The sequence below is a fragment of the Bacillus rossius genome, chromosome 2, assembly GCF_032445375.1.
Source record: "Bacillus rossius redtenbacheri isolate Brsri chromosome 2, Brsri_v3, whole genome shotgun sequence".
Lineage (NCBI taxonomy): Eukaryota > Metazoa > Arthropoda > Insecta > Phasmatodea > Bacillidae > Bacillus > Bacillus rossius.
This window is the reverse complement of record NC_086331.1, coordinates 115296846-115322228: the sequence shown is the minus strand read 5'-3', so window position 1 is coordinate 115322228 and position 25383 is coordinate 115296846. Positions and strand designations below refer to the sequence as shown.

Sequence of the window (25383 nt, the reverse complement as noted above, 5' to 3'; positions counted from 1 at the left end):
TGGTAAACAACCGCAGGATTTCCATATTTAACCTTAACTAAACATAGTGTCCGAGTGATGAACTCATTGGTTTAAGCAAGTGAAGTTGTTGGTTTCAGCGAGTTTTGTTTGTCTTGTACATGTTTTTTGCTGAATGGCTACCATAGTGCCTTGTTAATTTTCGAGAAGGAGAATAAAAAACAATTGAAGTCAATAAATGTTTTTCAGAGACTTTATTTCATAACAAAATCATCGCTAATCACAGTTAATGGTATATCAATTAGTATTTTTGACACCCAGCAAAAATTTCTTCAAGTGTTCATATGTATGTAACAGTCACACCACATTGCGCTAGTCTGGAGTTCTGAACTGTTACAATTGGTACTCCTTGCATCACTTTCATATTAGGCACATGGTTCAGTGAACAATACTGACATAAGTATCTTCTGTATTCTCATTGTGTATTTACACATTTGGCCATGGTGGTTATTTATGCTTCTTTATGCTGCTTCTTAAATGAGAAACTGTACTATAATTCTCTCAGTGATGAAACCGAATGACTGAATCAGAGTTTAATTCTCTCAGTGATGAAACCGAATGACTGAATCAGAGTTTAATGTCTTATCAGCATCGAGGCACTTAGAGTTGCTTCACAACAATACAATAGCGCAGCAACAAAATGCATGGGTGAAAAAAAAAAAAAAAAAGTGTCCAAAGAAAACCCACTGGTTTGCTGAAACATCTACCACATTTCTCACCTGTGAAAAATCCAAGTTTGACCTCACTAGCAAGCAAACTCGGATTTCCTCGGTGGGAGGTGTGTAATCTGACCACTCAACCACTAGACACATTGGATATGATTGGTGAACCACACTTTACCTTTAATGAACAATATCATTTTCTAAATATTAATGTTTATGATATAATTATATTTATGACATATAGTTTAGCCCAATACAGTGAAACCCTCTCAAGAGACAATTGGCTTTTATAGTTCTAAATTTTAAGTTAAAAGGAAAGTGATGCAAGAAGCAAAGGTGCTGCAAGCAATTTTTTTTCAGGGGGTGGGGGGGGGGATGGCCACTAAATTTTTCTCTCAATTTTTAAAGTTAACTATTCTTAGATAGTTTTGTCATAGTACAGCACATACTTGAAGACTTACTTTCAACATATGCCTATTCTGCTAACAAAAAGTGTTCAAAGTAATTGTTATTCTGAAGTTACTCTCAACAAAAAAAAATTAGTTTGTGCCATAAGTAACAATAGTAGTATATAATGTAACATCACAATTTCAACGATTGATAAAATTCTAAACTGGGAAGTCACTTTTTATTCATACTAATAAAGAATTTTGAAAAGAGTGATATAGTTCAATTCACAAGCAATACACAATAGTGAACACAGTTTTCTCCAATTTAAAGGCATGAGATACACATCCTGCCCATTTCAAACTCATTTTATTAGTCACGAAGGGTCACTAAAACGCTTTTGTTTTATACCTACATTGGTCGTATTTACTCTTTTATGGAATTTTATTATTCCTGAGATGTCTAAAAGCAAAAATGAATTTACATATATTTAAAAATAATTATTACTTTTTCATAAAAAGCTTGTGAATATTAATAACTTTGTGCACACATTTTGTTAAATATCATACATCACTCGGTGCTTTTGCTTTTTTTTTTTGTAACAAAAAGACATTGAATTTATCCATTTGTGATACTACATATTTATTTGTAGGGCATGTTACTAATAAATAAGTTAATATTCAATAAATAAAATAATTTGTTTACTTGTAACACATCACTGAATTTGACGGTGTGCTGGTCGATCACCGAAATTTCAGAAAGACTCTGTGTTCTAGTTTCCTTGGACGACGATAGGTTTTATTTCTGAGTATCAATATGTTTGGAGGATATAAATTATTTAAATTGATTAATGTTGTACTAATAAATCATCAAGCATTTTCGTATGGAGCCACTAAATGACAATAAGAAAAGCAGATTATCTGTGATTTTGAATTATCTGCGATTTAAAGTTATCCACCATTTTGAAATACACGCACCATCACCTCTTGATTAAGGAAACTGAAATAAAACTTTAATCTTAACTGAATGTTTAAGTCAAGTATTGTTTTGTTTTAAACTTTCTTGGAAATTTAAAAGTGAAAAAAAAAAGTTATTTAGGATATTATGAATATAAGGTAAGAAAATTGCTTGGTGGTTTAGAAATTAAATTTTTTTTAAGGGTTATATGGTTATAGCTTATTTTGAATTTGATTTACTGTGTTTGATTTGGTTGGCTGAGTTAGCAGAGATTACGTGTCACCCAGAATAAAAAATTATAGCTACATTTTTAATTACCAATCATTATTTAAAAATATACTTTATTACATTGTAAAACAACTGTGATTTTCATGTTGTTTGCGCTATGCATATACATATTTATTTTGTGATACAAAACTTTTATACTTTCTTCTCATTTCACTCATATCCACAGAAATAATTTAAGATTCATCCAAAAAGACAGAATTAATTCAAAGATGGCCTATTTACCTGAACTGAAAAAAAAAAAATATATCTCAGATATTTTTGCCAGTGATAATTCTAATAGAAATCTTAGAACTAAAAAGTTTATTTCACTGTAGTTTGGTTACTTTCCAATTCAAGGTAAGCATTACCATAAGAAAAAGTTAATTTTTTGCACATGATTCTTGACTTACAAGTGTGCAGTTCAGCTGTGAGTTCAATTCAGTTCAGTTTTCAGATTGGAGGAAAGAAAACTTTTAGTGCAAAAAGGAGACAGTTTACTAAGTATAGGGAATGAATAATTGAGGCTTAACAACTTGTCGACATCAAGGTCATTCAAGACATGTAAGAAGGAAACGATGCGAGTGGAGCAGGGACGGAATGTGTTAGTGTGAGAAATGGGAGTACCTCGAGAAAACTTGGGTCACTGCAACATCCACCACATTTCCCCTCTAGCGAAAACCGTGGGTTGACTTAACTAGGTTCATATTAAATTTTAAAACTGGAATTTATGTATATTATATCATCTACAGAGTCTAATTCCCCTGATAGCAGTATGGAAAAAAAAAGATAACAGACTTTTTACATGTAAAACCTATTAAAAAAAATTACAAAGTAAACCAAAAATAAATTGTTACCAACTAATAATTTTATAGCCTAACAAGATAATGTTACTTCAAATGACTGAAACTATTAATAATTGCATCCTGTCCATCACTAAATATTCTCAAAATAAGTTGTTGTGCTTTATTGTAATACCTATTTTATCAAGTATTACTTTGTTAACCCAGGTACCCAACATCTGAGCGCACTAAAAATTAATCTTTGTATGTTATATATTTCTTAGTACTTTTTTTTTGAGTTTTAGAAATGTTTATTCGTGTTTTACTTACATAGGCCTATGTGAAAGTTTACTAGAAAAAAAAATTATTTTGAAAACATTAAGAAAACACTGTATTTATGATTATTTTCAACAATAAATAACAACAACTTTAGTAAAAGTCAGCATTAATATATTTTAGAACTTAGCCTGCATGAAATGCAATGGGTCCTTGGTGGGTATGATTGCTGAGGTGTTATGCTTGTTCAAAGAGGGTCGTAAGTTCCATACCATCTCCCAAGATGACTCCACTATGACCACTGAGTCAGTATCAAACGTGGTTCCCAAGCAGCCATGATCACAGATAAACAGTTTGTAAGTAGCGAACAGTGCAAAGTAAAACATTGTTCCATTCCATACATATTTAATTATTTTTTAATGCTGTACGGGTGGCTGGAGTCTTGGCAATGATGTCATATGTAGACAAAAACATGTCTTACACCAACCTACTTTACTAACAGAGCCCTGGCTATCCCTTACCATTCAACCTTGCCTCTTCACTATCAGCCTAAAGGTTTAAAGCTGAAGATGTATCATAATTTACACCATACATTTCATTAATTTAATTTCTTCCAATTTAGGATCTGGTTAAATAAAATTCTTTTTCTGGGTTATTATTGTGATTGGGGGGGGGGGGGGGGGGAAGAGGAATTAAATGACACAAGTAACTATTGGGTTGCAGTTCCCATTTTTAAAAGCAAAACAAAATTAACATTTTTTTTTATTTAAAACAGGGGAAATTTTTCTTAAGCATTATAGATTGAGGTACAGAAAATAATAAATCAAAATATCAAGTTAAACTGAAAACTCACTTAATGTCAATATTGCTTTAAAGAATTCTGTAACAGATATGTATTCCTTGAATTTTATTATAAAATGTGAATCCTTAGAAAGCTAAGAAATCCTTACCTTTAATGCCCACAGTAAAAGACTTTAAACAAAGAAAGATGAGAGACAAACACAAAATGAAGAAACAACTAATCCAAAAGAGGCTACAAGAATCTGGACATAATCGCTAGCTCTGCACTCCTCTGCTGTGAACATCTTGGACTAACAAGTTGTGTACGTTTTATTCCCCTCTCTTCCTCACACTGCCTTCTCTCGCTTTACTAGATGCAGCTCTGTCTGCACAGGCATCAGGGTACGCATCAATGATACTGCGAATGTAAGCTGGACTAATGCGTTCTAACGTGGTTTCAACTGTTAAGTCACTTGCTCTGCCTGCAGTTTAAGTTCAGGAATGATTCCTAAGTGAGCTGGGCTGAGCACACACACGTAGAATTTGCTTGGCTATCAATGTCCTCCTTTTAATTTTCTGAAGTCATGTTTCATTCCAACTGTTTTGATTCCTTTTGAGCTTGAAGCACCTAGTTATAGTATGTATACGATTAAGTTCATAAATATGCCATTATTATAATGATTCATAATCCATTTTATATAAGAATTAAAACTGCCAGTTGCCAAAGGCACCATGGAACAACATTCTCTAGCTCACTGTTTAATGAGGTGCATAGAAGGACCAATGAACTTCTCTGTATCTGGCACAGCCTTGTTCGTTACTGTTTCAGTGAACCTGCACTACAATCACTAATGCAAACTTAACCACATCTCCTAAACTATGGACTAGTGTCCCTCTACTCTGACTAGTCTGGACTCTCTCAAATCCCAGACACTGTATAAAACAAGCTTCGGCCAAATGTTCTATCAAAGCTTGCAACACCATACATTTTATTCCCTTAACAATACTCCAAGATGACTTTGGATTAGTCATAACAGAATAAATTCAGCTATTTTCACCAGACACAATGAGTACACTTGACCAACAAATTTTCTTTAAAAAGGTTTTCAAACACTTGCCACTTTTACAGTAGTATGTGCCGATGCCAGCTTAAATTTAGCTTCACTTTGCTTAACAACCCCATTACTTGTAATAAAAAAATTTTAATTTACTTTTACTACCAGTGAATGGCTCAGTTATCAAAATCATTACTTCTGGTACTTTGTAAAAAAAAATATATATATTTTATACCCTATTCAGCATTTTTATTAAGGATCCTCAAGTACTTAATGTTTAGCCTAGTGTTACACATTTGTCTACGTTATCAAGGTGTCTGCTCAGCGTAGCTTAACGTGTTCACTGCAACCCTCTCTCTCTCACCATGACCACCGGTGTTTCTACAGCTGCTATCGCTGGAAACTTGAACAGCTACTGTCAAGTCAACTACAAGCCACCTCTCACCAAAAATCAATATTTGCACTCTGTCACTAATAGATTTAGGCTACTCAGCTATATTAAGTTATTGAGAAGTTGTGGCTGGAACCTGAGATCAGGCAGTGAAAAGACAAGGTTCGAAAAAACGATGGTAGACTGTGTTAAAAATGGCCAAAATCTATATTGAAATTCTTTCTGTACCAAGGAGATATTGAGTGTTTGAAAATATTTACATTAATCCTCATTAACAATCATGTGAATACAAAGTTTGGCCATATAATGTAACTTATTAAGCCCTCAGAACTTAATATAAAGAAATCCATTTCGCAAATTGAGTTATTTCAAGACAGTAAACAATAAAGCATATTATAAACTATTGTATAACCAACTGGATTATAAATTTATGCTGAAGCATTCCAAAGAGCTTATTTGAAATTTTTTTAGTGGTATTCAATTTTTGTTAATTTTTACTGAAAATAGAGAACAAGAAATTCTTAAAGTACTATTTAAAAGTGTAACTGAATAGTATAAAATTCAATAAAATAATTTAACTTTAAAAATAAGGTAAAATTATTTATGAATTTTTTTTTTTAATAGTATATAAATGTCACTGGGCTCTTTAGTAAATCACTGTTTAAAGGATTTCAACTAAGGTTATAGGAAATAACATGTCCATTACGGGTTGAAGAAAATAAAATGTGGAATTGAAGCAAGAAGGGTGTTTCGTACCTATAAAAGACTGGTACATCTACCTATTTCTAGGTTACGGCACAAGCTGCACTAAAATAAATAAAAGAATGTTAGTCTACCCGACATGAACACTCTGCCAGGTGAATGACAAGCAGCACGAGGAGCTTCAGGTGTCAACAGTTAAGGAACACCTGCACAACTTCAATGATTCAATTTATTCTTAGAAAGAACTTTACTTTCCCAAATTAATCACCACAGTTATTTTTAATTTCTTTATGTATTATTGAGTTTTTACATTTCACTGACCAGGTCAAGAGACAGACACATACGAGAATTATGCAGCAAAATCAGGAAAGGAATCAGCTAAAGCCTTGTAACAACCCAGGTCATGCCCTCCTCCTTTTCAAATAAGTTTATTAAAGATACATTATGTTTTTATAATCAGAAATGATGGTTAGGTTTTCTATAGCATTATGTAAATAACAGCTGTTTGTTCTTTCAAGCGGTATTAGTGCAATTGTAACATGTTTTATGAACACGTTAATTTAACATTTTTTTTATATTTCTGATAATTTGTTCACTTAATTTTGATGAAGCCATTTAAAGTTATTTTTACTTAAATTCTGCTTACTCATTTAAGTTCACATTTTTCTTTTGTATTTTTTGCTATGGTTATATGTTTGAAGGCAGGCTGATGCAACAGTTTTGCCAGTTACATAAGCATTAGAGAGAGACACATGTATTTTGTGAGTGGGAAAACAGATCATGTGATGTGTCTTGTAGAAAGCTACTCTGCAATGCATCATGGTCATTTTTACGGCCAAAAAGTATTGTGTCATTGATCGAAAGTTGGCCTACGACTCCAGCTCCTTCCAGTGAACAAGAAGCTGTATTCATTGATTGCCATGTTAGTCGTTACTTGGGCACCTGAGAGAGTAGACGAGATGGGTAACGGCTTGCAAATTTAATATATTAATTTAGTGAAGAGAAAAGAATTTCCTGCCTATTGTCCTCCCCGAATTGTTTTTTAACCTTATTTCAGACAGCTATTTAGTACTTTACAACCACAGGCGACAAGATAGGCCCAAAGTGGCATCTTTTAGTCAATTGGTGGCCATTCCGAGCTGACAATGGTCTCTCGGCCATCAGTACCATGTCTTGTAAGCAACCACGGGATTTTATCAACTTACAGTTTTTAGTAAAGTGCCTAAATAATGTTGTTTGTTTCTGCGAGTTTCTGTTTTTTTATCATGTACTTGTTTTCGAGGTCAAAAGAGGGCGGCAATTGTTACTAGTTAGTTTTTCGTTAAGGATTAATAAAAAGCAGTAAACATCAGTTTATGTCCAAAAGATGTTATTTCAGTAATTGATCATAGAGAGTAACAGGTATTTTGGACCTAAAATATTTAGTTTTCAACAATCACTGAAATGTTTCAAGTGTTCATGGCTATGCAATTCAGACCATTTTTGAGCTAACCAGAGATCTCGAATGTTATAGTCTAAAGTAAAGAACCATCCCAAAAATTTGTCTACGTGATTTTGACAAAGAAACGGCAAAATAAATTCTGATGGTCGGACCAGGATTAGTACCGAAGTCCTGAAAGTAGTCCAAATCACCACAATCATATAAAACTACAAGACAGACTTTTTTCTCATTCTTCAAAAGTAAACTACCAGCCTACCAATGTCTGTCATTTATAAGGCCTGGCTTCAAAAATATTTTAGTAACCTGTTTTTCAGGTTGGGTCATCTGATTTTTTTAGTTGGATGTTTCTTTCCACCATTACCAACATTAAAACTAATATTGACACATTATGTTCTGATTGAATTTGTTTGCATTATAACTATCACATGTACCAAATAATTTGCCAGTGTAGAAAACTGTGTGTTTTTTTGGTTGAAACATGTTTCATATTATATACATGTATTTTCACACTCTCTCAATATAAATACATCAAGAATCATCATTATTTTTTGTCATATTTCCTGTCACATCCAAATACCAAACAAAATATTATTAATTATGTATATATTCTGTGCAGATGATTTCTCTAAAACACTAAAATAATAAATTTACTTCAAAAGAACACAAGCATAACAGATACAACCATAGTTAGACATGATAGATTAGTATTTGCTTACTTGGAGTTATCAGAAAATGAATGACTGGATTAATAATTAAAGTCTCCTCAATATTGAGGTCATTTTAGATGATTAAGGGTGAATTTATGTGGACGGAGCAGTGATAGAATGAACTGATGGGGAAAACTTATGTATATAAAGAAAATCCATGGCCTCGCAGAAAATTACAACACTTTTTCCCAGGTGCAATGGTTGAAACTGCTTGAACCTGAACTCAGATCCCCTTGTAAGACAAGTGATCAGACCATTCAGCCAACATTGCCTTGCTAACAGACAAACAAAAATAATGCTGAAAATTATTACCAGTTGCCTGGTAACTTTTTCCCTAGGTTGGCAATTATAATTTTTAATACGTTTTAGTAGCTGCTTTTAACTACTATTTAATAATTGTAGTGTTAATTTTTATTTATATTAATTTTATAGTCTAGTTAAAGTATTCTTATTTTTGCTACTAATAAATAATTTTATGTTATTTTTCTTGTAATTTGCGTTGCCCGAGGGACGCTTGCTAAATATTCCCTCTTCGGTTGTTTTCGAAACGAGCCGAGTGCGCCCGAAGACTGACAAGAAACAAACCACCATCGGCAGTGTGCTGCGGTGTGAACTACCGACGGCCCAGGGACTTGTAATTTTGCCGGCTATCGAAAGCGGAGGTCCAAGCTGCCAGCGACGGACGACGACGGCAAGTTAACTCACACCATGATTACGAGGGACACCTCTGGACTCCTGTGTCGTGAAGTGAATTAAGGTTGACGACTCATAAATAGATTTAAGTCATTGGGAACAGAAAATACACAAATTCGGAAGGGCAGATTTTAATGTGAGAAAGCATGCTGTTGCTTTGAATGGGACAGCTAAGAGATTTAACATGTGTATATTGGTTCCCAAATTTTGCTACGGACGTTTATGTTGCTAACGAACAGTCATGAATAAATTGTCTTGCAAACGGAAAAAAGTTTGAGCGATTATAATAAATTATGTTTTCCGCCTTTACAAACTGTGACAAATTGGAAACAGTTAAATGAGAAGTCAGGGTGGATTATGAAAATACTGTGTGCACAAACAGTAAATTTCAAGTCGGCGAATTAACGTAACTAATACGAATTAAAGTCTAGGAAGATGCGTGAAAAAGATAGTTGGGCAAGCGTGCTTATAATTGAACTTGAAATTCATGATGAACAGAAAAGGCCTAATGAACTTTAATGTAAGAGCGCTCCATTAAAATTGTAGTATTTTAGATATTTTGTTTGATTACCTTTTTTACCTGGTAACAAAATAAGACTTTTTTATATCTCATTTTTGTATTAATGTGAGGTTTTCTTAACTTTATTGTGCTATTATGAGGCATGTATTTTAATCACAATATTTTTATCAATACTTGTAGGTATAATATATATTTTTGAAATGATTTTTATGGTGCATATGTACTTTAGAAAAGATTTAACATGTGCATGAAAAAGCATGTTAAAGTATGTCGCAACAGCCATGGTCGGTTTCACAATTGTAATTGAATTTAATAAGCTGCAGAAAGTTACCTTAAAGTTTAACTGGATTGTTTTCTTTTCATCACTATCCATTTGATGCTTTTCTATAATATTTTATGATAACGTGTTGGATAAATTTCTGGAATCTCGCATTGCATTCTCAAGGAGAGGGGGGGGAGGATTCAGGCTTCGGGGAAGCGAGTGTAGACAGCTTGTTTCGGGCAGCTGTGTGATTGACCCTCTTGGTAGCGCGTATGTGGGGAATTTTCGTCGACCTTGACCGTGGAAGTAGGTCAAGGTCGTGACAAAGTTAATTAGTGGATTTCATATTTATTTACTTGGTCTTCACCACCAAATGTCTACCAAACTTGAATAAATCAATCAATTTTTTTATAGTTAAAGTTTCTTTTTCAATTGAAATATTACGTACAGTAAGTGAAAACATTTTGCAGACTTCCACATATCTTACATAAAATGAATTTTTTTGCAGAAAGCCATAAAATTATAAATAGCAAAATGTATTTACAGAACACTTTCTTCTTTAAAAAAAAACCACCCGAACAGAACAACACGTGATGAAAGTGCCAATAATTGTAAAAAACAAAAAAAAAATTTAAATTGCACTTACAGGATTATATCTGTGGGGATTTAAATTGCATTAAACAGTAAAATACCACCAATAATCATACATACTTTCAGTTATTCTTGGGAGTCTCAGCACATCATCTGGTGAGACAAAACCTTTCTTGGCCAATATTTCTTCTGTTACATTAAATCCTGAAAGAAAAATAAATTTGATATTACACATTTTTAGATATGTTATATAACCATTCAAAATATTAAATACATCCCAAGTAATTCTCTTTTGCATAAGAACATATCCGTAAAAATATACATGAAAATATAACATAGTTATCTTTAATATAATGAGAAGATAACTTCATGCTATATATGCCATCATAAATGATTGCTTTTCTTAGGTTATGAATACATATTGTTCAAGTGAAAATTATTTTATGCATACTAGTCTACCCGTGCGGAATTCCGCAGTGTGTACCAAATCTTTTTATGTGGCATTCCATTCTTTAAAAATTTGGGAGAAATTACATGACTAACTGATGCTATGATAAGTAAATATAAGAGGTTATGTTTGTGATACAAATTATTAACAGTTATTTCAAAAGTACTTACTTATAAGAAAAGTCTGACGTGCCAGAAGTTTTGGTTAAGTGGTTTTTTGGTGGAATTTTTTGGTTAAGTTGAAAGTATTCTCTAAGATTTCTTTATCATAAGTTGTTTTTTATGATGGAAGTACAATTTAAAAAATAAATATGTAAACGCTGATGTTTCAAGTGGATATCTGATTCAATATTTATAGAATCTGATTAGATATCTATCGAAAAATCGATGCCTCCATTAAAGGACTTCTTCTTAGATGACTTTAAATCTCAAATTTAAGAGAAACGGTACATTTTTAAACTGTGAGTCTATTTTTCGTCATTAGCCGGCACGATAAACTTTGAAATGAGGGGTAAATCATGGAATTTAATGAAGGAATAAGGAAAATCTCGTGGACCGACAGAAAAACAGGCTAGAAAAATAATATATAAAATAGAGATTCAAATATTTACAGTTTTCACACAGCTCTGCAGGATGTTTGAAAATTGCTGGGAATAAATTTAAAGGGTGGCAGGGAATGTCAAAAAAAGGCAATTTTTGTTAAGGAAAATATGTTTCATAACTCAACGCTGCAAAGTTACAGACGTGAACAGTAGCGTGCAAATTTCAATTTTGCTCGCATCCAGGTACCCCTCCACTGACTGTGAGGATGAGCCCTCGCAGCAACTTGATGGTTAAACGCTCTGCGGGGAAAAAGGCGACCAGTCTGGCGCAAATGTTTCAAAGTTAGACATAGGCTTGCAACTTTGTTGTGTATATGTGTGTGTATATTTTGTGCCTACCTTAAAATGTTTTGTAAACTAGTGGTACGCTTGTGACACATAATTAAATACATAATTAACTTAAATGGGTTCGTTAAAAAAATTCCTTGTTTTGGCATTTTCTAACACACATTAAATTTATGCCTATGCACACATGCATGCATTGTGTACACTAGTGAATTAAAAAACAAGGAAATATTGATGGAATGTCATTTTTGAATTGATAGGGTTTAATGTCAGATGGTTACACTCAGCGGCTTAAGGCAGAAGGACCTCCGCTAGTGGGCTCCAAACCACTTGAGTACCAACGAGTAGATTTGAGCTTCGTAATATATGGGCATAATAGCACGTTAGTCTATGAAGAGCCTTAAATATTGATGGGAATTTATTAAAATCACAGTCATTAATAACTTTTTGACAACTTTCACATTTATATTTTCTAAGTTTTAATGATTTTTAACACACAATTTGTCTGGACTTCATCACTCTCACTAGCTAGCAAGTTTTTTTATAATCAAATAGTGATTAAAAAATGTGTTTTTTTAATATACCTAAATATACCAGATTTGAATTATTTTTTATAAAAACCAGAGTATTTTTATTCAAATCTAATTTTTTAAGTCATTATTTACAACTTCAATTTTACTACATAACTGTTTTGAACATTTTAATTTTTTCATTAGTTTTATTAAGAATATTATCTGTAATATTCCTTTCATTTATAATGAAAAACTGTTTCATTTTAATTTACTGACAACCATTCTTTGCATGTAACTTAAAAAAATACAAGTTTAAAGTGAAATAAAGTTTTAATGTAAGCTGTCTATAAAAAATACTGTTCATTAGTCGAACAGAATAACATAGTCCTGAAATAACAATAACAAAATACATGACTTAGGAGTCGTCCATTAATCACGTGATGTTTTTTTAGCAAATTTTTAACCCCCCCTCCCCCTAGTGATTTGTGGTGAGGTTTTAGACTAACCCCCCCCCCCCACCCACAATAAATCACGTGTATTTTTGGTACAAAATATTTTTAAAATTTTGAGAATATTATCTTTAAATTTAGGTATAATCTAATTTAATTCTGGAAAATTAAGCACAGTGATAAAAATGTCCAGACAAACATTAAGATTGGAGGTTTTTATTCTCACTGGCATAAAAATAATAAAGGAAAGGCTTGTATATGTGATATACGCATGTATTCGGCGTCAAAATCACAGACTTACTGGCGACTGGCAAGCCGAGCCGGGTGGTTCATATTGCGGCGGGCGGGGATATTGTTGCCTGGCTACGGCGAGTCAAGGTCACGCGTCGCTTTTCGGTTTAGTAGAAATCACGCTAAAATTAAATACACGTGATATCTCTCTACACCCCCCCTCCCCCCTTGTGATATTTCGTGATTTTTCCTAAACCCCCCCCCCCCCCACCCCTTTTCGAGCCTCACGTGATTAATGGACGATCCCTTATTAACTGGGAAGAGGAAAAAAATTCAATTTCAGCTAAGTCATAATTTATATGTAACTTAATAAAAAAATTTATTTACATGATCAAAAAACTAAAGTAATTGTTTTGCATTGAATTAAATATAACTGTATATTATGGACCCATGCAAATAATACAAAATAATTAAAACATTATTTAAAAAAATATGACATCAGATCCTACCTCCACAGAAGTCATTGACAGACTGACCTCCTATCACTTATGCCAAGGTATATATATATCACCAGCTAGTATGACGTCATGTCCTTTTCCATAATATCATAAAATCACAAATAAAAAAATATTAAAAAATAATAAAAATAGAAAAATTAAAATTAAAAACAAAAAAAATTGGTTGTCTGTAAAGTCGGTTTAGGCACAATAGTTTAATGTGACATCATAACAAAACATTGATGAAATGATTGCATACTTTTATGAATAAAATTGAATCATTTTTATTGAATTATCACTATTTTGTATAGATACAAAGGAGTGAAATGAAATCTACAATTTAATTGATAAATGTAATTTTATTTGCATTCATTAATTTAAATATGTTTATTACTTTAATGAAGAAATTATTTTAACTATAACTTTTATACATGTTTGCTATTTAACTTCTTCCAATCTGTGTTATTCTGTTAAGGATATGACGATGATAGGACAAGTAGGAAACGAATGGGAATGTTTCAAGTTTAATGTGCTTCGAAAAAGTCAAATCGATGGTTGTTCCAATCGAGTGGAAGAGAGACAGATGCGGCGCAAGCGTACAATGAGCGAAATGGGACACAGCGTAAAGGGACAATGTGCGTAACGGGACTTTTTTCGTGCATGCAGCCGGCGTTCATTGATTTATTAGACGTTGTCACATAAAAATTAAATCAAATATGGAAAGAATTCTTTCATGGATGATAATAAAAGCAGAGTTACAGTTAACAGTAAATCTAATAGATATATCATACATACATAATATTAACATCACCATCTGAAGTAATGTACAATTTTCATTATTCAAGAGGAAATACTTTGGAGAAAACATAATCAATGAACAGTATATTATTGAAGAGGTTTGAGTTTTGCTTTGAAGATAATTAGACTGGCAAAAATGTAATCTTGTTTCTGTTCATGGTTGATGCAAAAAAAAAAGTTTCTGCTTTCTCTCTGGCTGTCAAATGTTTACCACAGGAACAAGGTTTAAGGAGATAAGCCATAAAAATGTGCTTCACCCAAAGCTTAAATGTAGCATCATTATATTTGCATTAACTTGACCAGCACTAAAATTACTTTTAAGTTTTATAAAGTTGATAAAATAAAACTGATTTAAAAGTCAGTGTAGTTGGCATAGAATTATTACTTTGTAACTAGCAATTAATCAACAATTTTTTGACATGATAACGTCTTATAAATCGATGAACGCCGGCTGCACGCACAAAAAATTATCAAGTTCCGCCTGAGCTGAGCGTGGAAGAACCAGCAAACCACAGTGCAAGAAAATCTTCTAAAATATCAAACAGGTTAAGACGGGCTTTTTAACTAATTGTTCGTGATTATATTTAAACAAATTATTTGAATTAAATTTGCAAAAACTGTAAATAATATTTGAAAATTAAAAAGTATGCAATTTTTCATCAATTCTTTCTTATGACGTTATCACATAAAATTATCGTCCGTAAACCGACTTTACAGAAAACCCCCTTTTTTTCAATCTTTCGAAATAGTTTAGACTTACATAATAATTAAAATCAATTTTCTCTGAGTATATTGCATTTTCAGTGTAATTATTTTAATTTATCTCAATTTCTTTTTAATTCATTATATTCTGGTTTCAAAGTAAAAGCATTTCGTTAAATCTACTCAAATGGTTGATTCAAAGTTCTAAGTTGCTATTAATAATCAACCGTTTGAAGTTTCAAAAGTAGAAATGAAAGAAGGTTTAGGGGATGTGTCAAAGAAAACTTCATTTGGTTTGTGAATGAGCACTGAAGGTTAGTAAGCCTAATATTGTGCTTTTGGTTGTGGTTTCGACTAGTTAACTTCCATGTGATTTTTTTGTGATTTTCACTTTTTTTCAGGTACCTTATAGGATTAATGTTTCCTCACAGGTCTCCCAATGAACACTAGTGTCTGCATCAATAACAACTGGTTTGCAAGGATCTTGATTTGCCTCTGAAATAGGCAATTTTATTTTTCTGGTTTTCCAGTTTATTAAATTTTGCATCCTTTTCTTCTGCAATGTCATCACGTGCTGTAATTTTCCTCTGAATAATGATTTGGTTATGTCAGCCTAATTGAAAATAAGTTAAAGGCATTATTAACTATTCAAATTCTTGAAAAATTATGTTTCTTTAATCCATTGGATTCTATAAAAATCTGCTATTTAGTGAGACCTATGATAAAAGTAAAAATGCAATGAGTTACATAAAAATAGAGAAGATCTTGTTGCGTATGCTCCGCATACGCACATCAAGATGTGTCGCGCGGCGCCTAACCGCGAGCCGATGCAACCAGCACAAGCCAAGTATTCGTGCGCTGCACGCATGACGTTCGGAGCCGCTCGGGAGCCCTCGGGGAAGCTCGTTTTGGCGGGCCGCCAACCGGAATTCGCCGAAGGTGCCTGTTCCGGTTGCCCCGACCGAGAACAATCTGCCATGTTCGATACTAGCAGTTCAAAGGGTATAAAAGGGGTCCCATTTTCCGCTGAGAGAGGAGACTCGTCGCGACCACCAGCGACACCAGCCGGAGGCCCTGCTGGCCTTTCCTGCCGAAGGAAGCTACACTGTCAACACGTCTCGCCGGTCTGCCGTCACGCTGCCCGTCGGAAGAAGCTACCACTTGGTAAAGTACTGTTTCGTCGTAGACACCTATAGACCAAGTGGGTAGAAAACCTAGAGTGAGAAGAGGGGCAGTGGTGACGGAGGCAAGGCTTGGAGACGGCGGTGTGAGCTTGTGAGTCCCGATGAAACTTTACATCTGACTGGACACACGACACTTATGTGCGAATCCCGGCAGCGACACGTGAAGAATAATGCCAGTCCCCACACCGACGAGCATTTCTCCCGCTACGATAGTTTGGGGAGATAGTCAATGGTAACCCCTGCATCGACGAATAAGAACTTGCCCGCAGATATACGTGTCGACAAGAGTAATCTAAGTTCACGACTAGTTATATTAATAATTAGAGGTCTGCATACCCTCGTGAAAACATGTATAGTGGTCCTTATTGTATTGGTCATGTTGTGTATAAATAGCATTTTAGTTAAATGATATTAATGATTATAGTGATGTTTGCTAACTTGCGCATTGACAGAGGTGTGTCGCATAATATTCAATAAGTCGAGGGGTCTTGTTATATATGTACTTTCATTTGCACTCTGGAAATTTACGTACGTTAATTGCTTGTAACTTAGCTTTTGTTTTGACAGTGTACCCAGCGCCAAGTGCGGTGCCAAGTATGAGAGCACGGGCAATTGTGAAGTGAATTTGTTAAACTGCATTCACGTGTCTCACGTTGCAATAATTCCTAAACGTTTCTGTTCGCAGACTTTTGCATCAGAGCCACGCCGCAAATATCAACTGTTTACATTTTTGTCATTAATGAAGTTGTAATGAATAATTTAATGTATAAGCGATAATAAATGTGTTGTTACCATAGAGTTGTAATACTATTAGATGACACTTCGCCGCACTCTGTTCCATTCCTACTCCTTGTTCCCCTCGAGTGTTTAACACGAGAGGCTACAATCTCAATGAAGAAAATCTTAAAGCCCTAATTAAACAGGGAAAGAGATTTTAGCAAGGAATTTCAAGACAAAATAAATTATATAAACTGTGGTCTCATCAACAATCTGCACAACGTTTTTCCTCCGGAGTGCGAGCGGAACAAGCACAGAAGTCACACATACTTACCTGCAGGACCATTTCACTGAAAAAACTCTATCTAGATTGGTTACTAAAGAAATTTGAAATTTCACTATCTGATAATTGACATTCAAACTACACCTATATAAAGTTTTTTTTTTTATCTGCTACCATATTGGATTAAAATAGGGCCTAACATATTGTGCAATTGCTAGCATCTGGCTTGCAATAAAGTATGATTTTTTTTTTATTCATGTATAATATAAAATTCATTATTTCTGAATGTTTAAGTAGGTTGTTTAATGTAATTTTGTATTTTATAATGTTTTTAATTATTGTTATTTTAATTTTCTAGTTACAAAGTCATATACTTTGCTAAATCATTGAACGTTGGTATCGTTATTCAGACATTTGGTATTTAAAATGTAGGAATGAAATACTGTTTAAGGAACTTCTAAGGAAATCTTCGATTGGTTTCCAAATGCACAGTGTGAGCAATTCATTTTGAGTTTTGTTACAGTTTTTCACTAGTTGTTACCATATAAATTCTAATGATACTCCACAGCTTTTGGAGTACCTCAATGATTTACAAAACAAATGCATATATCTTACAAATTGTATTTATTGTTTTAATTTTTATGTTATTGGTGCAAACATTTCAAGTATTTATTATTTACTGTGTTTGCCTGTTACCTATTTTGCTAAATAAGTCTAAGTTTTTTCAGAAACATTTTGGTGTGTACAAAAATTTTTTGTTCATCTTAGGCTTCCATTTTAGTATCCATTGTAGGTATTTCAAAAGTAGTAACAGTTGATCATTTTTTAAATTTTTATTTAGCACATTTTATAATGGTGAATTTTATTGTGTTTATCAGAAGATACTACTATGTAAATTTATGTAATATTGCACAACTATTCAAATATTTTACCAAAATCATTGTATATAGATCATGATAATTATGTTTACCAGACATTCTCTATGAGAGCATGGTGATAATTCATATAGTTCACTAACAGTTTACTATTTTAAAAAGTGGTTGTAAGGTTAAATACATTAAAAATAAGGAAAAATCACGAGAACACTTGGATAGGTTACGTCATCTTCTGTGAAATTGCGTGAGCTGTTAGTTTGGTTAAGTTTGCTACATCAACCCTAATACCCAAGATGCAGTCTCCGAGATCGCAACACGTTATGGTACATGTTTGTTTTTCCGACTCGCATGTCATGGAGTCCTCCCATTCCATCTACCTTCCTTCCCTATCATCTACACCCTCAACCTGCGTCAGCTCCATCGCAGCTGCCTAACAAGCCGTGTTACACAGTGTTGGTTTTTAAGCAGTCTCAGAGACCACACATTGCGATAAAAGTCATGGAGTGTGACAGTGGACTGCAGAAAAAAAATTGTGCTTTTTATCCCGATTTTTAAGCCATCGTGAGTCGGTGACTTCTGAAAGATCACAAAGAATACTGCAGTAATTCTAATGACTGTGAAGATGATATTGCCATTCACAGTGACCATTCCAATCCAGAAAGGTAAAGACACTAATACGAGCGACTGAGCACTCAGTTCTAAAAAAAACTATGGTAAAAACAGGCAGAAAAATCATTTACATTTTGTACATGAACACAGAGGCACAAACACAGAGGCACAACTTTTTTTTATTGCAAGCTTTTGCACATGGTTTTGAAGCAGATACTGAAATTACATGGAATTTAGTAGAGAATGATGTAATGCATCACATAATTTTGAAATTGACACTAATCAAACTTCGTACACAAAGAACCACAAAATACAATGCAAATGTGACACGACATATGTGGTTTGATTTGTCAAAATTGAAGACTAAATGGTCTGCTAATTTATTCAACAGTTTTCAAATCTAACTCTGAGACTGCTATGATCTTTTTGCAAAGTTATTTGTGGGAGGGACACTTTTAAGTGTTTTATAAGAAACAAACTACCAATATATATATATGTGTGTGTGTGTGTGTGTGTGTGAGTGAGTGTGTATAAAGTATATGTTTTAAACTATACATAAGACACTTCATAGATGTTCAACTTTTTTTTTAAAATGTAGCTGAAAGTATGGTTCTTTACCATTTGTGTTTTGGTTTTTAAAAATGTAATTTTTTATTATTATTTTTAAAAGCAGGGTATGTTAATAAAGAGTTCATGTAATAATAAAAATAATGTATCTTTTTTATATTCATTCTTTTTATTTAATTTTACTTCTGTTTAATATAGTTTTTTTTAAAAACTGAAAATTTTTAGTAATTTCCTATTTAGTAAATGAAATTTTCATATAATTACTGTAGCAAATTTTAGGAAATAATTTACAAAATATTAAGTTTCCACAATCAGGCAGTTAAAAATGACAGCGTGTAGGCTTTATTAAACCAAAATACATCGGTGGTCTCACAGACTTTTATTTTGGGAAAAATGCACTTTGAATATCAAGAGTTAAATTACTATAAAATAGTAAGGATGGTTTGGTAAGTTAAATAAGCTACATTTTCAATTGGTAATTCTTAACCAATTATTCAAACTCTTTTGAATGTAACTAACATAACCTAACCAACCATCCACTTATTTTTAATGTTTAAAATGTTGCTTAACTAATCATACCGACCATTTTCAGGGTATCATGGTATTTGTAATATATACACCTAACCTAACCACCCATTAAAAAAAAAAAGTTTAAGAGAATGATTGTAAAATAAAAAAAAGCATTTTTTAATATTTTTTTTTAACACAAATGAGGCTGTCCTTCAGAATAACCCATTTGTTTTACTTGTGTTTGTTCCTTTAATGTTATTTTACTTTGCCATTAGCTGTGAGATTCTTAAACAAAGCCAAAGTGAACACAGACATTTGTATTTATTCCAGTGTCCCTTTAAATTGAGGATAAAGGTTTGCGGTAAATATGTAGTTTTGAGCGGTATTTGTGAAAAAAAAAACGTTAAAAATCTGAAAATACTTTTATTTTATTGTATGCTCTTCAACTTCCTCTTTTCATTAAAAGCGGCGGAGGTAAGAAATTCCAAATACTTTAGGAGATATCGAATTTTTAAATTTCATCATATGTAGTTCAGCGGTGCAAAAAAAATGTTAAAAATCCGAAAATACCTTTATTACTTATATGCTCTTCAATTTCCTCTTTTCATAAAAAGCGGCGGAGATAAGAAATTCCAAATACTTTAGGAGATATCGAATTTTTAAATTTCATCACAATACCAGTGCATTGATGTGGCGTTAACCATTGTTTCTTGTTTACAAGTATCTATTTTTTTATTGGATAATGATGTCACGTGATTGTTCGTGATAGGCCAGAATTCAAATAAACCAATACGTGATGATTTAGTTCATTTATTGTTTAAAACGGTGTTTAATTACCGCCTCCAACTTAGGTGAGTTTTTAACGTTTCTAATTTTAAAGTCTTATTTTTTATTTAAATATTGTTGCGCAAGTAATAAGTAACAAAAAAATCTTACGTGAGTTGTTACTGTTCATCCTTTGTCCCTATTTTGTTATGTCAGGTCAGTTACATTATAAATACTTTAAAACTAAAAAACCATTAAAATTAATTCATATTATTTTTAATGTACGCTTTGTTTCAAAGTATTTATATGTAACTGACCTGACCTAATCGACCATTTTCATTAATTAGGCATTCACAAACACATGACAATAAAAAAAATTGCAACAGTCGAATGATTACACAGGTCTTGTATAGCAAAATTAGAACGGCGATATCTCCTAAAGTATTTGGAATTTCTTATCTCCGCCGCTTTTAATGAAAAGAGGAAGTTGAAGAGCATATAATAAAGGTATTTTCGGATTTTTAACATTTTTTTTCGCAAATACCGCTGAACTACATATGATGAAATTTAAACTTGATGTAAGTTTTTTGGACATACGCCATTGCTAAGAGCAATGGCGTATGTCCAAAAACTTACATCAAGTCATGCGCTCCCATTGCACAAATCTTTTAAAGATAACATGAAATTTAAAAATTCGACACCTCATAAAGTATTTGGAATTTCTTACCTCCGCCGCTTTTAATGAAAAGAGGAAGTTGAAGAGCATACAATAAAGGTATTTTCGGATTTTTAACATTTTTTTTCGAAAAAACCGCTCAACTACGTATTTACCAACTACGTTAGGTAAACTAGATTCGAAAATACACTAAAAGCATTATAAGATTATTAAGTCTACGGAAAAAAATGATTCAAATTAAATTTTAAAAAAATTCTTAGCAGAAAATAAAAAAAAATAAAAAATATTAAACTAACGTGGTTTGATCCTTTATTCCGAAGCTATTTCACTGTAGGAGTTTAATGATTGTGATTCTAAGCTCCAATTAAACTATCTTCCTTTTAATGATATTAATAACTCTCTCCACTATTAAGTTTCTTAGAATCCAGTCAGAATATAAATCTTTTCATTTGCAGGAAATTCAGCAAAATTAAATAGTATTTCTAAAACTATTTATTTATTTTTTTTAATGATTTACTAATTTTCTCCACATTCACCATTGGTTCTTGCCCACAATTTACATGCAATAGACTTTCCTGATATAGTTTCTTGGATTACAGTCTAAATTGAATACCGCACTTTTCTGAATAATTAAGCTACTTTAGGTTTGTTCGACTGAGGTTCCCATTTTGCGTACAATTTACCGGAAGCAGTATAGTGGCAGGACTTGAATTTCCGAGGTCAAAATTCTCCTGGGTAGTTGATGCTCTTCCTCCCGAGCTGAAGTTGTGAGGGCGGATCATTGCCATCTGTAGAAACAAGAGCATTTTTGTTTGCAGACTAGTGTCTCTAGGGTTCGTTTACCACCAACAACGTTCAAAACTTTAACTGGGTCGCTTTGCTCTTGACCCTCACAACTACCGAGAAACTAAATGAGAAACCCAATCGAACATACACTTTTGGTAGTAATACCAAAACCTCTTTCAAATTGTTTTACATAAAAGCCGTTTGACTCCCTAATTACCCATTACGGTAATCCCTCGAGCATACACTTAAAATTGATTTAGGATAACCTGTTATGTCATATTTACTTGCATCCAATCATTTTCAGCATGATGTTTCAATTTCGAAACATTTTATAGCTTCACGTATGTGTACATAAAATAGAATCATTATTACCTGGCTCATTAAATTCTTTCAGATGTTTAGTTTGGGTAACTTCTACGTTAATTGAACCGTTTTTCTTAAGTGGCCCACTGGTAATGATGCTCATTTTTCGTAAAGATAGCGGATCACTCAAAACAGTATTAATAAACATAAATTAAATAAATATATTTATGTCATTTTTGGTGACTTTCTTTTTTCTCAGACTTATAACATCAAACTTGGAAACAAAATAATTTAACCTTAATTATTAGCATCAGTAAAAACACAACAAAACTATATATAGGACCAAAGAGGTTAAAAGTAAATGATAAACACTTCCAGCATATACATCATAGAGAGATTACTCGTATTTTGCTGCAAAACCAATTCTCAAACAGCTGACAGAAATTGTGCAGATGATACAACACATAGTGCTTTTGAATAAATATGGTGAATTAAAGTACTGTGTATGGATGCATCCAAAAATTGTTAAAATTGACCGATGTTTCATTTCAATCAAAGATTGTACCGTATATAAAATATTTGGTTTAAGACAGTGGTGGGCCTTGAATTTGTGGAGTCATAATATTATAGAATGGGGCCACTTCTAGGGGACCTGTGGGGTGTATAATAAAAATAAAATAAAAGCCAGAAACTTTATAGTAACATTTTAAAGCAAAGCAGTGATTTCTACAAAAATTTTACTAATTTATCTTAAGAAATTTTGATATTTTTTACTGATTAATTGTTTTCGGTTTATTTTTATAAATCATAACAATTAAATTTTAGTTATATTGTGCCATTTAATTAGAAAATAAGATCTATGATTTTATATATATATATATATATATCATGAAAACTAAACTAAAATCGAAATTTTTTGACCAGAACTTAGAATTAAATGTTAATATTACCATCACCCGTGGTCCTGTGTCCAAAACCTCGGTGTGAAGTCAGTGTGGCAAATGCGAATTTCCGCGAAGAGCGCCACTCTAGTCTCCAGAGCTATACAAGTGATAGAGGGGTAGGGTGTCGTCGGCTCCGTGTGGTACACTGAGTTCAAGACCGCCATAGTTCGTGACCTATTATAACTATTATTTCAGCATTCCCCTGCTCATCTTAAGATGCTGATGCCTAACTAATATGGACCTATGAAAACACTACAAATAATTAAAATTGTTTGGTCAATAGACTAATCACACGTGTTTGTCGGGACTCTACACAGCCGCATAGGCACATCACACACTATAAAATAATGTACTCGAAACACTTGTGACTTGATTCTGCAGCAGTCTCTTTAACCTTGCGTCCCACAGACAGTGCACGTGGTACCATTAAATGGTCAGTCCCGTGGAGTAGGTTTTACACACAAATAGCTGTATATAATGATAGTGCAGTCGGTAGGTGTGTGCACAACACAATTACCCGCAGATCTGAGATGGGAGTCACCCAGTGCAGTATGTAAGCAAAACCATATGCGGTGGTTGAGCTGTAGCCGAACAAAATTAATCCCTTACAGTGAAATGATTCGGAGTCACATTGGTTAGTGTAGACCAAGGCTCCAACTTTATTACTTACCGAACATAACGACTTGATCCAAGTTGCAACATTGAAGGCTATCCCGCATTGCAAAATGCATGCGCTCCGGACCACGGATGGATGCAGACTGCCAGAGATGGGAAAGAGGTACGACAGGAGTGTAAGAATCCTCTCGTACCAATCTCATGCAAACAACACTTAACTATTCTTTCATACAGACTAAGAGTCTTACAGCATTCATTTATAATTAAACTATCTGCAGTACCCGGCATTGCCTGGGCTGAACACAGGGTGATATATTTTCCTCGAGTTAAAGCAAAATGGATAGTGCTATTATGACAGTGTAGTGGTAATGGAGCAATGACACACAATTAATGTTTGTATGTCTACCACCTATGATTTTCTGTTTACCTATGACGATCGGTTGAACGGTATAGAAGTTGATGCATTGCAGTGCCATCTAGTGGTGAGTTACCTACACAAAATGGATAGCATTGACGTCGTCCGACCGAAGGCCACCCTAAAGCCCGACCTGCAACCGCCAGTATTCACCCCCGCTAACGGAACGCGCCCCTAGCCATGGCCCACCCGAGTCAGGCGAGCCACCAACAACTAAGGTAGAACCCGGCCTCCCCCAAATAAACAGACCGTCACTTCAATCAATCACGTTATAAAAACAAACACTAATTATTAAACTATATTACGTAGTAATTTAAAGTCGGTTGACGGAAGTGCGACGTAGGAGTGCCCGGGCACTCACGTGTGTAACTACAGCAATACGCGTGTGAGTGTTCCCCTGGCGGCCTTCTGCCTGAATCAATCAATCAGACCTTATGACATAATTATTCAAACCTTGTGTTGCGTCATTAACCCCACCAGAGCAATCTGACAAGAGACGAACAGTCGCTGGTGTGACGTAAAACATTCAAACATAATAATTCTTAAATATAATAACTTTCAATTCATAGAAGGGACAAATGACCTTAATTCAGCCTTTATAATTAATATAAGAATTTAACATCATTAAATTCTCTTATTAACTTATCAGATCAGAAATTAACGTAATGAGGTCAACCCTGGCGCGAGGGCCACCGAGCCTCGGCCGGACGCCATGACATGACGCCAGTTCAACGCGACTCGTGGACCGGGGCGGACGCACGTCCCACGGAGAGACATCATCCTTTGTCCACACCGAGTTCACTTCTGGTAAATATAGTCATTCTTCAAACCCTTTTAATAATCTCTCCGTGTGTACCCGGTCCAGCTTTTCGGTCCAGGACCTAATCCGGCCGCATAAATATCACACCCCCCCCTGCACCACACTTGGTCCGCGGGGTAGGTGCATTATCCGGTACGGGCCGACTCCCGAGGACAGAACTTTTGTTAATCTCAGTCGCTCCGGTGCTGACACTCCCCGCAAGGGAACTTTTGAGCGAATTTAGCTGCGATCCGCGCTCCACTGCCGTGGATGCGAGCACCGCCTCAATACGCAGATTTACGGGATTGGCCGCCTCCAATCACC

The 25383-nt window shown here is 33.8% G+C and overlaps 1 protein-coding gene across 2 annotated transcripts in view; it reads right to left on the bottom strand.

The window, feature by feature from the left end:
- The window catches only part of LOC134529651 (protein unc-119), a 58132-nt gene extending 35456 nt beyond the window's left edge, over positions 1–22676 (bottom strand). For both annotated transcript variants that reach the window (XR_010074650.1, XM_063363972.1), the window contains exons 1-2: positions 22356–22676; positions 10609–10692 (exon numbers count right to left, since the gene is read on the bottom strand). Coding sequence is in view for 1 of the 2 variants with exons in the window: in XM_063363972.1 (XP_063220042.1) it covers positions 10609–10692; positions 22356–22494 (223 nt within the window). In the remaining variant the exon portion in view is untranslated. The remainder of the gene's footprint in view (positions 1–10608; positions 10693–22355) is intronic.
- Positions 22677–25383: the final 2707 nt, after the last annotated feature.